The sequence below is a fragment of the Salmo salar genome, chromosome ssa21 (assembly GCF_905237065.1).
Source record: "Salmo salar chromosome ssa21, Ssal_v3.1, whole genome shotgun sequence".
NCBI lineage: Eukaryota > Metazoa > Chordata > Actinopteri > Salmoniformes > Salmonidae > Salmo > Salmo salar.
Genome location: NC_059462.1, coordinates 23,114,943 through 23,129,485, shown reverse-complemented (window position 1 = coordinate 23,129,485; position 14,543 = coordinate 23,114,943). Strand labels below are relative to the sequence as shown.

The following is a 14,543-nucleotide window of genomic DNA, read 5'->3' as shown; positions in this document are numbered from 1 at the left end:
CAGCCTGAATTTAAATTTTGTGTCACTGGCCTACACACAATATCCCATAATGTCTAAGTGGAATGATATTTTTAGAAATGTTTACAAATTAATAAAAAATGAAAAGCTGGAATGTCAATAAGTTTTCAACCCCTTTGTTATTATGGCAAGTCTAAATAAGTTCAGGAGTAAAAACGTGCTTAACAAGTCACATAATAAGATGCTTGGACTCACTCTGTGTGCAGTAATAGTGTTTAACATGATTTTTTTATGACTACCTCATCTCTGTACCCCACACATAAAATTATCTGTAAGGTCCCTCAGTTGACCAGTGAATTTCAAATAGATTCAAGTACAAAGACCAGGGATGTTTTCCAATGCCTTTCAAAAAAGAAGGGCACCTGTTGGTAGATGGATTAAAAAAAAAAAGCAGACATTGATTATCCCTTTGCGCATGGTGCAGTTATTAATAACATTGTGGATGGTGTATCAGTACACCCAGTCACTACAAAGATGCAGGTGTCCTTCCTAACGTAGTTGCCGGAGAGGAAGGAAACCGCTGGGATTTCACCATGAGGTCAATGGTGACTTTAAATCAGTTACAGAGTTTAATGTCTGTGGTAGGAGAAACTGAGGATGGATCAACAACATTGCACTAAAGTAAAACTTCAAAAAATGTAAAGAAGAAGTTAACTTTATGTCCTGAATACAAATCCAACACATCACATCAGTCTTCATATTTTCAAGCAAGGTTGGTGGCTGCATCATGTAATGGGTATGCTTGTCATCGGCAAAATCCTAGAGGAAAACCAGGTTCAGTTTGCTTTCCAACGGATACTGGGAGATGAATTCACTTTTTAGCAGGAAAATAACCTAAAACACAAGGCCAAATCTACACTGGAGTTGCTTACCAAGACAACATTGAATGTTCCTGAGTGGCCTAGTTAGTTTTGACTTAAACTGGCTTAAATCTATTGCAAGGAATGGCTGTCTAGCAATGATGAACAACCAACTTGACAGAGATAAAATACTTTTAAAAAAGAATATTGTGCAAATATTGAACAATCCAGGTGTGCAAAGCTCTTAGAGACTTACCCAGAAAGACTCACAGCTGTAATCACTGTCAAAGGGGATTTTAACATGTATGACTCAGGGGTGTGAATATTCATATAAATTCGATATTTCTGCATTTAATTTTAAATAAATGTGCAAAAAAAATGTCATTATGGGGTATTTGTGTGTGTGTGTGTAGATGGGTGTGAAAATGTGAATCCATTTTGAATTCAGGCTGTACCACAACAGGGGTACGAATACTTTCTGAAGCTACTTTAAATTATATATATATATATAATTATTTTTTAATTAACCAGTTCTCGATTTGAAAATAACAGTTTTCAATGAATTGCCTATTTATTACACAATCTAGGCCTACATTTGTACAATCATTTTCTGTAACATAAAATGTTGTGCTTTTCTAAGTTGCTTACAGCAGTGTAGTATTTAGTAGCGTGGCTGTATTGTGTTTTGGCCACCACTGACATACGGTGTTAGCGGAGTGGTGACAACAGGAAAACGTTCTTACCCCCTTTGGAGAGACTTTAGCGTTCTTTATCAGTGAAAGACTATCTGTCTGTTTCCAATGCATGCATGACATCGTCCCCCACATTTAGAATTTGCTCCCTTGTATGTCTGTATAGTGTTGTGTGTGTGTGTGTGTGTCTCTTTCTAATCTAAACCATCAACCATATATCTAGTTACAGCATACGTGGGTTATTTTAGCACATAACACACCACTCTTATTAAGATAATGTATTTTATCAGACAGTGATGTGAGCAGTTTCTCCGAAATTACAGCCGTTCTGTGAAAATGCAATAGCATTTAATGTGTTTTAAATCTGCTCGACAAGGGAGGGAAAATAAAACACGACAAGGGATTAAGTCACCCAGAAAGACTATTTGGGAATTGGGGGGGTGGATGGGGAGGAGGCGTGAAATAATGATCTAAGGACCGAAAGACACAACGCCTAGAGAAGGCGTTCACCGCCTTTAGTTCCATTCTAGTTCCATGTTTCTAATTTGGTGAGCGTTCACCTGGTTACCTATTTGATTTGAGGGACAGTGACACATTCAGATGTTACACCTTAGATTGGTATAGGAACATCCACAGTTGTAGACGTTGTAACAATATTGTTATGTGTGCAGGGAGTGAACTCGCACACTGTATTTTGTCCCAATCAGGTCAATACCATATCCTGGAACGATACAGGGGAGTACATCCTGTCAGGGTCAGACGATACCAACCTGGTCATCACAAACCCATACAACAGAAAGGTAAGGAGAGCTAGAGTCTGATGTACAGTATACCAGACCTGGGTTCAAAGAAGTGTATTTTGAAATAGAATTCGAACCCAGTTCTGTTGTATACAGAACAATCACCAACATCATGTAGCTAACTGTGTTATAACAACAGGATCATCCTGGGTTAAATGATAATGGATTTATAGAGAGAGTGCTTTACTGGTGCTCATTATATTGTGGCGGCAGATAGCCTAGTGGTTAGAGCGTTGGACTAGTAACCGAAAGGTTGCAAGATCGAATCCCCGAGCTGACAAGGTAAAAATCTGTCATTCTGCCCCTGAACAAGGCGGTTAACCCACTGTTCCTAGGCCGTCATTGAAAATAAGAACTTGTTCTTACGGATCAAATCCCTTTAGCGGGATCGATTTGACAAATTCAAAACAGCAAAAATCTCACAATTAAAATTCCTCAAACATACAAGTAATATACACCATTTTAAAGATAAGATTCTCATTAATCCCACCACAGTGTCTGATTTCAAAAAGGCTTTACGGCGAAAGCATAGCATTAGATTATGTTAGGACAGCACTTAGACAAGAAAAACCACACAGCCATTTTCCAAGCGAGGAGAGGCGTCACAAAAAACAGAAATACAGCTACAATTAATCACAAACCTTTGATGATCTTCATCAGATGGCACTCATAGGACTTCATGTTAAACAATACATGTATGTTTTGTTCGATAAAGTTCATATTGATATCCAAAATCTCAGTTTACATTGGCGCGTTATGTTCAGTAATGTTTTGCCTCCAAAACCTCCGGTGTCTTTGCAGAGAGTCACATCAATTTATAGAAATACTTATCATAAACTTTGATAAAATATACAAGTGTTATGCACAGAAAAGATACACTTCTCCTTAATGCAACCGCTGTGTCAGATTTCAAAAAAGCTTCACGGCGAAAGCACACTTTGCAATAATCTGAGTACAGTGCTCAGACACCAAAAGAAGCTATACAGATACCCGCCATGTTGTGCAGTCAACAGAAGCCAGAAAAAACGTTATAAATATACACTTACCTTTGATGATCTTCATCGGATTGCACTCCCAGGAATCCCAGTTCCACAGTAAATGTTCGTTTTGTTCGATAAAGTTCATCTTTATGTCCAAATACCTCCATTTTGTTCGCGCGTTAGGTTCACTATTCCAAATGCAAGGCACGCGCTTACTAAGTCCAGACGAAAAGTCAAAAAAGTTATACTACAGTTTGTAGAAACATGTCAAATGATGTATAGAATCAATCTTTAGGATGTTTTTATCATAAATCTTCAATAAAATTCCAACCGGACAATTCCTTTCTCTTTAGGAATGAAGATGAACTCAGCTTGCTCCCAAGGCTGCGCACGTTACTGAGCTCGTGCCTTTTTTTCAGATACCTAGTTCCATCAGCTCTTATTCTCTCCCCATTCACAGTAGAAGCCTGAAACAATGTTCTAAAGACTGTTGACATCTAGTGGAAGCCTTAGGAAGTGCAATATGACCCCACAGACACTGTATATTGGATAGGGAATCACTTGAAAAACTACACGCCTCAGATTTCCCACTTCCTGGTTGGATGTTTCTCAGATTTTCACCTGCCATATGAGTTCTGTTATACTCACAGACATCATTCAAACAGTTTTAGAAACTTCAGAGTGTTTTCTATCCAAATCTACTAATAATATGCATATCCTAGCTTCTCGTCCTGAATAGCAGGCAGTTTACTCTGGGCACGCTTTTCATCCGGACGTGAAAATACTGCCCCCTATCCATAAGAGCTTTTAACTAACTTGCCTAGGTAATAATCTATTATTATTATTTTTTAAATATGCCTGCTGAAAGATCTGTCTTGCCGATAAATATGGACAAAGAAAAAAGCAGACAGTGGTTAGATGTCTATAAACCTCCTATCACCCTAATCAACAGTCAAATTGGGTGTGGAGGGATTCTTAAAAATCAAAATCAGCGATGTCTGTCTCTTGTGTTGATATGAAACATGAGTAACCTTGGTCAATTAAGCGCTGGCATTTTATTCAGTGCCCGGCCGTGCATTAAGTATACCTTTGTCAGCCCTCTTATATTTTACAATTATTATCCAATCACTTAAAGGTGCAATATGCAGATACAGTGCTGTGAAAAAGTATTTGCCCCCTTCCTGATTTCTTATTTTTTTGCACATTTGTCACAATTAAATCAAACACTCACATCAAACAAATTTAAATTGTACACAAAGATAACCGAAGTAAACACAAAATGCAGTTTTTAATTGATAGTTTTTTCCCCTTAATAAATAAAATCATCTGAACCTTCATGGGCCTATGTGAAAAAGTAATTCCCCCTAAACCTAATAACTGGTTGTGCCACCCACAGCAGCAACAACTTCAATCAAGTGTTTGCGATAATTGGCAATGAGTCTTTCACATCGCTGTGGAGGAATTTTAGCCCACTCTTCTTTGCAGAATTGTTTTAATTCAGCCACATTGGAGGGTTTTGAACCGCCTTTTTAAGGTCACGCCACACATCTCATCTCACTCCAAATTGTTTTGTTTTTTAAGCCATTCAGAGGTGGACTTGCTGGTGTGTTTTGGATCATTGTCCTGCTGCAGAACCCAAGTGCGCTTCAGCTTAAGGTCACAAAGTTATGGCCGGACATTCTCCTTCAGGATTTTTTGGTAGAGAGCAGAATTCATGGTTCCATCAATCACAGCAAGTCATCCAGGTCCTGAAGCAGCAAAGTAGCCCCAGACCATCACACTACCACCACCATATTTGACTGTTGGTATGATGTTCTTTTTCTGGAATGCTGTGTTACTTTTACGCCAGATGTAACGGGACGCAGACCTTCCAAAAAGTCAACTTTTGTCTCGTCAGTCCACAGAATATTTCCCCAAAAGTCTTGGGGATCATCAAGATGTTTTTTTGCCAAAAGTGAGACGAGCCTTTATGTTCTTTTTGGTCAGCAGTGGTTTTTCGCCTTGGAACTCTGCCATGGATGCCATTTTTGCCCAGTCTCTTTCTTATGGTTGAGTCATGAACACTGAACTTAACTGAGGCAAGTGAGGCCTGCAGTTCTTTAGATGTTGTTGTGGGTTCTTTTGTGACCTCTTGGATGAGTCGTCGCTGCGCTCTTGGGGTAATTTTGGTAGGCCGGCCACTCCTGGGAAGGTTCACCACTGTTCCAAATTTTCTCCATTTGTGGATAATGGCTCTCACCGTGGTTCACTGGAGTCCCAACGTTTTAGAAATGGCTTTGTAACCCTTTCCAGACTGATAGATGTCAATTACTTTGTTTCTCATCTGTTCCTGAATTTCTTTGGATCGCGGCATGTTGTCTTGCTTTTCGAGATCTTTTCGCCTACTTAATTTTGTCAGACAGGTTCTATTTAAGTGATTTCTTGTTTCAACAGGTCTGGCAGTAATCAGGCCTGGGTGTGGCTAATGAAATTGAACTTAACTTTCCAAAAAATGTGATTAACCACAGTAAATTCATGATTACCTTGTCACATAGGGCCATGAAGGTTCGGATAGCTTTTTTCCCTTAATAAATAAAATTATCGCTTAAAAACTGCATTTTGTGTTTACTTGGGTTATCTTTGTGTGATATTACAATTTGTTTGATGATCTGAAACATTTAAGTGTGACAAATGTGCAAAAAAATAAGAAATCAGGAAGGGGGCAAATACTTTTTCACAGCACTGTATCTCTCCTCCATTTCGTCAGTTTGTGACAAAACAAGTAAGTATAGAGTAGAGCATGGGTATTCAATTCTTACCCTACGAGGTCCGGAGCTTGCTGGTTTTCTGTTCTATCTGATAGTTAATTGTAGAGAATCATTGTACCATCTACACTGCTGTGAAATACCTTTTCAATAACCCAAAATATAGTGTTTTCAGCTGTTTGAAGCTGGTGTACAAAACCGAAAGTAAAAGATGCAAAAACTTAAGAACCAGAAGCATAGAAATAGCGCACATAGAACATATCTACCGCTTCTTAGACTTGCTTTCAATTAGAATGATAGATCTATAGCTCACATTTCTAGGTGAATTTGGTCGCCTCGCCCAAAAAGTTACATCTTAAAGCTTTACATTTTATAAGCATCTTAGTCGAGCACAATTCAACTGACCAGAATGTTTTTTGCATGATTGAGTTGACTTCAGTTGATGAAGCATGGGAGAGATATCATCAAGGTTTGCCTTTGAGTCAGAAGACATAGGGAGCAACTCATCCCAGTGGTCTTCAATGGAGATGAAGAGGACACCAGGAGAGGGAGCCACTATTGAGACACTCATACACAGTAAAATTGCAGGAGTTAATCAAACTCCTATGGAGTCAAATGTAACACTATTTTGGGGGTTATATGGTCCCACCCCCACTACTCTGGTCATTGTGTGGATATTTTTTGAGTTAAAAATGACACTAAATGGAGTAAATATCCAACTCTCAGAATTGCTTAAATTTAACAGCCATTTTACTCTTTTCAGTGTTGTTTTTAATCAACTCCCTTGCCATTTTGCACATTTCTTTGTTGTTTTGAATTAACAATCATCTACAGCAGAGTGCATTTCTCCAGTTTAGTTCCTTTGAGTTATAAGTGTAAAGCCTTATTTGAATATTTCTTAATGTGTCACATTATGGTGGTTTGCAATGTCACATTTCTGTGGAAGTCATCTTGCAGGAAAATATCATTCACAACTTGCATATAAATTGCCTGTCAGAGTAGGGAAGAAAATACAATGCACTATATGTACAAAAGTACCCTTTCAAACTTAGTAGATTTGGCTACTTCAGCCACACCCGTTGCTGACAGGTGTATAGACAAACATTGGCAGTAGAATGGCCTTACTGAAGAGCTCAGTGACTTTCAACGTGGCACTGTCGTAGAATGCCACCTTTCCAACAAGTCAGTTCTTCAGATTTCTGACCTGCTAGAGCTGCCCTGGTCAGTTGTAATTGCTGTTATTGTGAAGTGGAAACGTCTAGGAGCAACAACGGCTCAGCCGCGAAGTGGTAGGCCACACAAGCTCACAGAACTTGTGAGTGCTGAAGCGCTTGCAACACTCACTACCAAGTTCCAAACTGCCTCTGGAAGCAACGTCAGCACAAGAACTGTTCTTCGGGAGCTTCATGAAATGGGTTTCCATGGCCGAGCAGCCGCACACAAGCCTAAGATCACCATGCACAATGCCAAGCGTTGGCTGGAGTGGTGTAAAAATCGCCGCCATTGGACTCTGGAGCAGTGGAAACACCTTCTCTGGAGTGATGAATCACGCTTCACCATCTTGCAGTCCGACGGCAAATCTGGGTTTGGCGGATGCCAGGAGAATGCTACCTGCTCAAATGCATAGTGCCAAGTTTGTAAAGTTTGCTGGAGGAGGAACAATGGTTTGGGTCTGTTTTTCATGGTTCGGGCTAAGCCCCTTAGTTCCAGTGAAGGGAAATCTTAACGCTACATCATACAATGACATTCTAGACAATTCTGTGCTTCCAACTTTGGCAACAGTTTGGAGAAGTCCCTTTTCTGTTTCAACATTACAATGCCCCCGTGCACAAAGCGAGGTCCATACAGAAATGGTTTGTCGAGATCAGTGTGGAAGAACTTGACTGGCCTGCACAGAGCCCTGACCTTAACCCCATCTAACACCTTTTGGATGAATTAGGATGCCGACTGCAAACCAGGCCTAATCGCCCAATATCAGTACCCAACTTCACTAATGCTCTCGTGGCTGAATGGAAGCAAGTCCCCACAGCAATGTTCCACATCTAATGGAAAGACTTCCCAGAAGAGTGGAGGCTGTTATAGCAGCAAAGGGGACCAACTTCATATTAATGCCCATGATTTTGGAATGAGATGTTCGACGAGTAGTTGTCCACATACTTTTGGTCAGGTAGGGTACATGAAGTCTACGTATACTCACTATCTCACTAACGGTTGCTATAAATCCAACCAATTACAGATTGGATTAGTTTTGAAAAATTTGTTTTTCTTGTCTTTGTGTAGCATAAGATGTAAAAAAAAATCTATGTACATGCGAAAACACAGATTTTGAAACAAACAATTAATAAAAATCTACCTGCAACAGAGCATGCTGGGAAATATGACAGAGGCCTCTCCCACATCTGTGAATAACTCCATAGATTTAACTCCGTCTCTGGTTACTCTTAATGGAGTTAAAAGTTCTCCGTCCCAATGAACTCCAGTTATCAACTCCAGGGAGTGTATAACTCTGCGTGATAAGATAACTCCCAGTAGAGTCAATTTAACTTAAAAATGTGTAACACCGATGTCATATATCCTTGATTTCCTATGTATACAACAGAGCCAACCACACACACAACTGCAACTTGCTACACACTCTTCTCTCTGAAACTCTCCTCAGGTTAAGGCAACCATACGGTCGGGTCACCGGGCGAACATCTTCAGTGCTAAGTTCATGCCCCAGACCAGTGACCAGCAGATCATCTCGTGCTCTGGGGATGGTATCATCTACTACACCCACACAGAGAAGAGCCCCGACATCAACAGGCAGTGCCAGTTCACCTGCCACTACGGCACAGCCTATGAGGTACTGTACACAAGGGTTTCTCAACTTGTTTTGTACCAGGAAGTTGGAACTATGATGATTTTTTTGTGTGTGTGTGGCTAATTTAAAATGGGTTGAGGGAGCTATGCAAACATTGTTTATTTTTTCACCTTTCTCTCTCTCTCTCTTTCCCTCCACCTCTTGCTGTGCTCTCTCCTCCTGTTCTGCTGTTAGATTATGACGGTACCCAATGACCCCTACACGTTCCTGTCGTGTGGGGAGGACGGCACCGTGCGCTGGTTCGACTTGCGCATGAAGACCAGCTGCACTAAAGAGGACTGCAAAGACGTAAGGAAGGGAAAAAAATAAATGTGTATTGATTTTGAACATGAAAAAACAAACCAAGAACACCAACAATCAGCATTTATCTCTCGTTCCTTTTTGTTTTGTCCTTATTGGTCTATTATTTGGCCTCTTGTATTTGTCAGCATATCCTTCTTATTTTATCTTCTTATTTGTATATTATATCACACCTTTTTATCTTGCCGGTTTGGCTGATTTTAGCCAACTAGTCTGTTGTTGTTTACGTTCTATTCCTCTCACCAGGACATCTTGATAAACTGTCGGCGGGCGGCAACGTCTATCTCCATCTGTCCGCTAGTGCCCTATTACCTGGCGGTGGGCTGCTCCGACAGCTCAGTACGCATCTACGACAGACGCATGCTGGGCACCAGGGCTACGGGTAACAAACAACTCTGTCCTCTCATTTTAGTTCTATCCAAATGTATCTCTCTCGCTCTGCGTATGTCTGTCTGTCTTTCTTGTACATCTGTCTGACTGAATTTTTATCAGTAGATATTTCATGGACTGGAAGATCAGTTAGAATAATACATTATGACAGGGATTGTTGACTATCAGTGTATCTGTGGATATATCTATACTCCTATCCATTCTGCTGTTGGGACAGTGCAATCACCCATACTACTGGACCATAGAGACACCATCTCTCCAGCACCTGCTACTGCTTTTCACTTTGCCCTTATTCCAGAGTGCATCAGTACACTGTGGCAGCCAGGTCTTTGGGTTGACAGATGAGGGCAATGCACTAGAGGCTGTCTTGTCTGTCTGTGTCTGTCTCGGTGCTGCCATCGCCCTGTGGGCTAGAGAAAGATGAATGTCTGTTCCATTAGACGCACTCTAGTGTAGATGGCTGGGCTGTGTCGCTCTGGCATCCTTTGGGATGCGTCTCTGAATGCTCTGTCATTGTGGTAGACAGACAGGATCTAGGATCTAACCTTTAACCATTGGAGCCAACTTCATCGAACGAGTGAAATGCATGTTGTTTTCAAACTCTCGGTTCTCCAATCGAAGGTGTTCCTGCATATAAATACTTAGGCATTAGGATTGACATGGATTTGACGTTTAAAAAAACATAGATGAGCTGGTTAAGATTTAATGTTGGCTTCTTCTACAGAAACAGATTGTGCCTTTCTCTAAGCAGTAGGATGCAGATTATTCAGTGAACCTTTTGGTCTATTCTTGATTATGATGATATTATTTATCAAAGTGCAGCTGCTACTACTCTTAAACCTTTGGATGCCATCTCCCATAGTGCACTTCATTTTGTTACAAGGGCCAGTATTGATACTCATCACTGCATCCTGTATCAAAAGATAGGCTGGACTTCACTAAAGACCCGTAGATCTCGACATTACTCCCTAGTTGTTTACAAGGCCCTACTTCATAAACTTCCGTCTCTCCGTCTTATCTAACTTTGTTGTTGAAGTATAGATACCGGAGTTGCCTAATCCGTTCACAGGATTGGTTAACTCTTGAGGTTCCTACAGTCTCCACCGAGCTAGATAAATCTGCTTTTAGTTTTAATGCACCGTATTGCTGAAACAAAATTCTAAATACATTTCATATTGATGTTTGGGCAAATTAAATGATTGATTGGGGACTGTTTTCTGGGTGATTTGTGATATTTAATTTGTAGTTCCACTGACATTGATTTTGTATTTTAATGTGTATAGATAGATAGATAGATAGATAGATAGATAGGGTCTAATGTGTATATACAGGGCACATTTGTAAAAGAGACCTCAATATGTCTTTCCTGTTAAAATAAAGGTTAAATAATAGAAACATTTGGAGTTACGCTACTACTGACTTCGTTTAGTTTAACTCTGCCCCATGTCGTTCCCCCCTACTTGCCTCTGACTGTCTCACTAAATTCTCCGCCCCCCTCTCTCAGGTAACTACATGGGCCGTGGAACGACGGGCATGTGTGTGCGCTTTGTCCCTGCCCACCTGTCCAACAAGTTATGTCGCGTGACGTCGCTCTGCTACAGCGGGGACGGACAGGAGGTGCTGGTCAGCTACTCTTCAGACTACATCTACCTGTTTGACCCCAAAAATGACCAGGCCCGAGAGCTGAAGGGCCCATCCGAGGAGAGGAGGGAGGAGGTGAGGAGAGGAGGGACGAGACACCACCATTTTAGTTTGTTAAATATGAAAGGTGTATACTTCTCTAAGCACAGTCAGGCTAGGATACACACACACTGTGTTTGCCCCTCTGTGAAAGTGTGTATACGTACTTCAGTATTTTTACATACACTCTCCTTCTGTGTGTTAAAAACATTAAAGAGCAATTACATGAGTCAGTGGAGGATTTTATCAAGGTACCACGTTGTTTATTGTCCATATGGGACTTTGCTGGGAGCATAAACACACACATGGCCAGACAAGACATAGGCTTCTAATGTAAGCAGGGTTGGGGAGTAATGGATTACATGTAAGGGATTACAAAAAAACAGGTAACTGTAATCTGTTATGTTACCAGCAAAAATATTGTAATCAGATTACACATACCTTTGAAAAACTAGATTACTTCGAGGATTACTTTTAAATTCAGAAAGGATGTTTGCGGGAGAAAAACTTTGACACGACATTCAAATCAGCATTAAGAAAAGGCACAAGTTTAAGTTTGTTCCACCTGAGCGAGAACAGAAGTCAGAGACCACTATGATGACACACCAAATGTGTTTGATGGATTGTGGGAAAAGAGCAGGAATATGCTTTGTAGGCTCCAGTCCAAGCTATGTCTTCCAATGGTGTGACTGCTGTCGGCATCCAAAGATGATCCAACTTGAATAAACGCTTGGAGGTAAGGATGACAGCAGTGGTGTAGTCTTCAGCGATACAGATATCATTTATTATTGATATCTAGATAGGGCATTGATGTGAATCAGATTGATGCTCACTCATTTAGCTATTTGCGCCTTACGGATTGTGGTTGTTGTGGATGGATCTTCACAAATCTAAATGTGTATTTGAACCCAATAATGGTTGAATTGAAGAAGTTTAAGCTGCCTATCAATCATTGTTTTTGAAACCAGTGGATAGCCAGTGAAAAATGCGCTCTTGCAACAGCTGCATAGCGCGGATCCCAACCTATGAGCAATAAAAGCCTCACTTTAATTCCAATCTAATATGGTATACACATGCTCAACCTTGCACACTTTTGATAGACTTAAAGGGGCAATCTGTAGTCGCTACATCCATATTTGGATTTATATATATCCATCGATTCTTGAAAAATCTAACTTATGAGCTTAGTTCAACTCACACTCCATGAGAACCCAAAATATAAGCTTGTATTTCGCAAATGTTTGTAGCCATTGTAAATGTAAACAAACACTGTATAGCCTCATAATATGGTTCAAACAATCATTTTGATATTATGGATGGTCAGTCCTTGCATCCATAGCTCTGTCTATTTATCTGAGAGTATTGTATTTCTCCAGGCCCATCCCTCAGCTTTTTACCAAAACAGAAGCAGGGTGACCGTTTTGTTATTGGTTCATCTGTGGATTTGCTCTTTAAACAGGTGAATATTATCAATATTTCAAAGTGTCACCAATAAAAAGGTAAACAATAGGCCTATAGCTAATGCAGCATATGGCATTCATTTTCACATGTAAATAGCACTTTTCAGTAGTGCTCAAAGCATGCCATTCCATGAGCACAGCATTTATTTTTCAACTAGAATCAATGATCCCAATCAGTCCTCCATGACAACAAAATCATTAACAACAGAGTAGGGCTGGCTAATAAATCCTGAGTTTTGGGGTTATGCTCAGGTAAAACAACATGGATAATCTATACTTCCATATTTCCAAGTCCTATTCTTGAAGATCAAGGGGTATAACATTTATTGGAATGACTTGAATTCTGATAGACTTTGGTTTTTAATGTAAAGATATATCATTTAATTGTATTATTATATGTAGTAGAAAGCGATCGGTTAGAAGAAGCCTACATAACCAACCCATAAAGTAAAATTGACCATCCATATATGGCCAGCTATGTAAACTTTAACATTGATTTATCCTGCAATAGATGTCGTTCAGGTGGTAGCATACATTTTTGTCTTCTAATGCCTGTTAAGGGGAATGTCATCTAAAAGTAGTGGAATATAATCAGATTACGGTACTGAGTTTGGGTAATCCAAAAGTTACGGTACTAATTACAATTTTGGACAGGTAACTGTAATGGATTACATTTAGAAAGTAACCTACCCAACTCTGAATGTAAGCTCCCCCTCCACTCTCAAACCAAGGGGATGTTGATTGTAAACAGACATAGCTGGCTTTGTGTTGAGTGACTGAAGTGCTCTCAGGGCATCTCCTGTTAATGTGTTGTGCGGTGGCAGCTGGTGCAATGAGAGGAACAAACAACCCCGACAGGCCTGAGGAAGGACATAAAGAGCCAGGAAGAGGGGAAGGAAGAAAGAGAGGGAACAGGAGGATTAAGAGGGAGAATAAAATTAAAAGAAGACCGAAGGAGCACACACTAGATTCCAGGGGGAAGGAAGACGAGAAAAGATTCTGCTTATAAACTCAGCGGCGCACACATACACTCCCACAAACAAACACAGCCTCTGTAAGGACGTGGGCCAAGTTAAGAGTAAGGGCTTGGGGGGGGGGGGGACCAGTTTTTCTGGATGTGCTAGATCACGGTGCCAGTCTCCTCAGCTGTCGCAACTGTCACCCGGCTCTGCTCCCGCATGCCTTTCTAAATACAGCTACCGACGCAGGCAATGTTCCACCACTCACCCCACCGAAATAGACCAGAACGGGGACTGTAGGGCCTGCCAAGGAATCTTTTTTACCTCTCTCTAATGCTCTCTTCCTCCTCCACCCATAATCTTACTCCTGCAACCCTACTTGTGCAACTCTTTGTCACACCTTCAGCCCTCTCACTATCTCGCCTGTCTTTTTCTCCTCTCTCCTTAGCTCCCCTCAGCTCTTTACCTTCTCTCACCCCCTCTCTCTCGCTCCATTTATTTATCTCTCCACACAGTTGTGATTCTCTGTCTCTCCCACGTTCTCGCTCTCCCTTCATCTCTCTCCACTGAAGTTGGCTGTCCCTCTCTATCTGTCCCCAGGGGAGGAGTTAAGGCACCAGAGTTGGGTGACCAGGTCCCTGGCTCTAGGCCTGTTTTCCTGTGTGGGGGAGTGACTGGGACTGGGCCATGGCTATTTTTAACGATGCTTAATGTTTTGTGTGTGTGTCCACAGCTGCGGCAACCCCCAGTGAAGCGTCTTCGTCTACGAGGTGACTGGTCTGACACTGGACCCCGTGCTCGCCCTGAGAGCGAGAGAGAGCGGGACGGTAAGAGTGCACAATCACTCCCACAACAAA

The 14,543-nt window shown here is 41.0% G+C and overlaps 1 protein-coding gene across 6 annotated transcripts in view; it reads left to right on the top strand.

The window, feature by feature from the left end:
- Nucleotides 1-14,543, top strand: part of LOC106581957 (DDB1- and CUL4-associated factor 6) — a 70,594-nt gene that overhangs the window by 22,714 nt on the left and 33,337 nt on the right. For all 6 annotated transcript variants that reach the window (XM_014164535.2, XM_014164532.2, XM_014164537.2 and 3 more), the window contains exons 3-8: nt 2,218-2,310; nt 8,694-8,879; nt 9,072-9,185; nt 9,444-9,579; nt 11,092-11,303; nt 14,420-14,513. In XM_014164535.2, the coding sequence (XP_014020010.1) occupies nt 2,218-2,310; nt 8,694-8,879; nt 9,072-9,185; nt 9,444-9,579; nt 11,092-11,303; nt 14,420-14,513 (835 nt within the window). The remainder of the gene's footprint in view (nt 1-2,217; nt 2,311-8,693; nt 8,880-9,071; nt 9,186-9,443; nt 9,580-11,091; nt 11,304-14,419; nt 14,514-14,543) is intronic.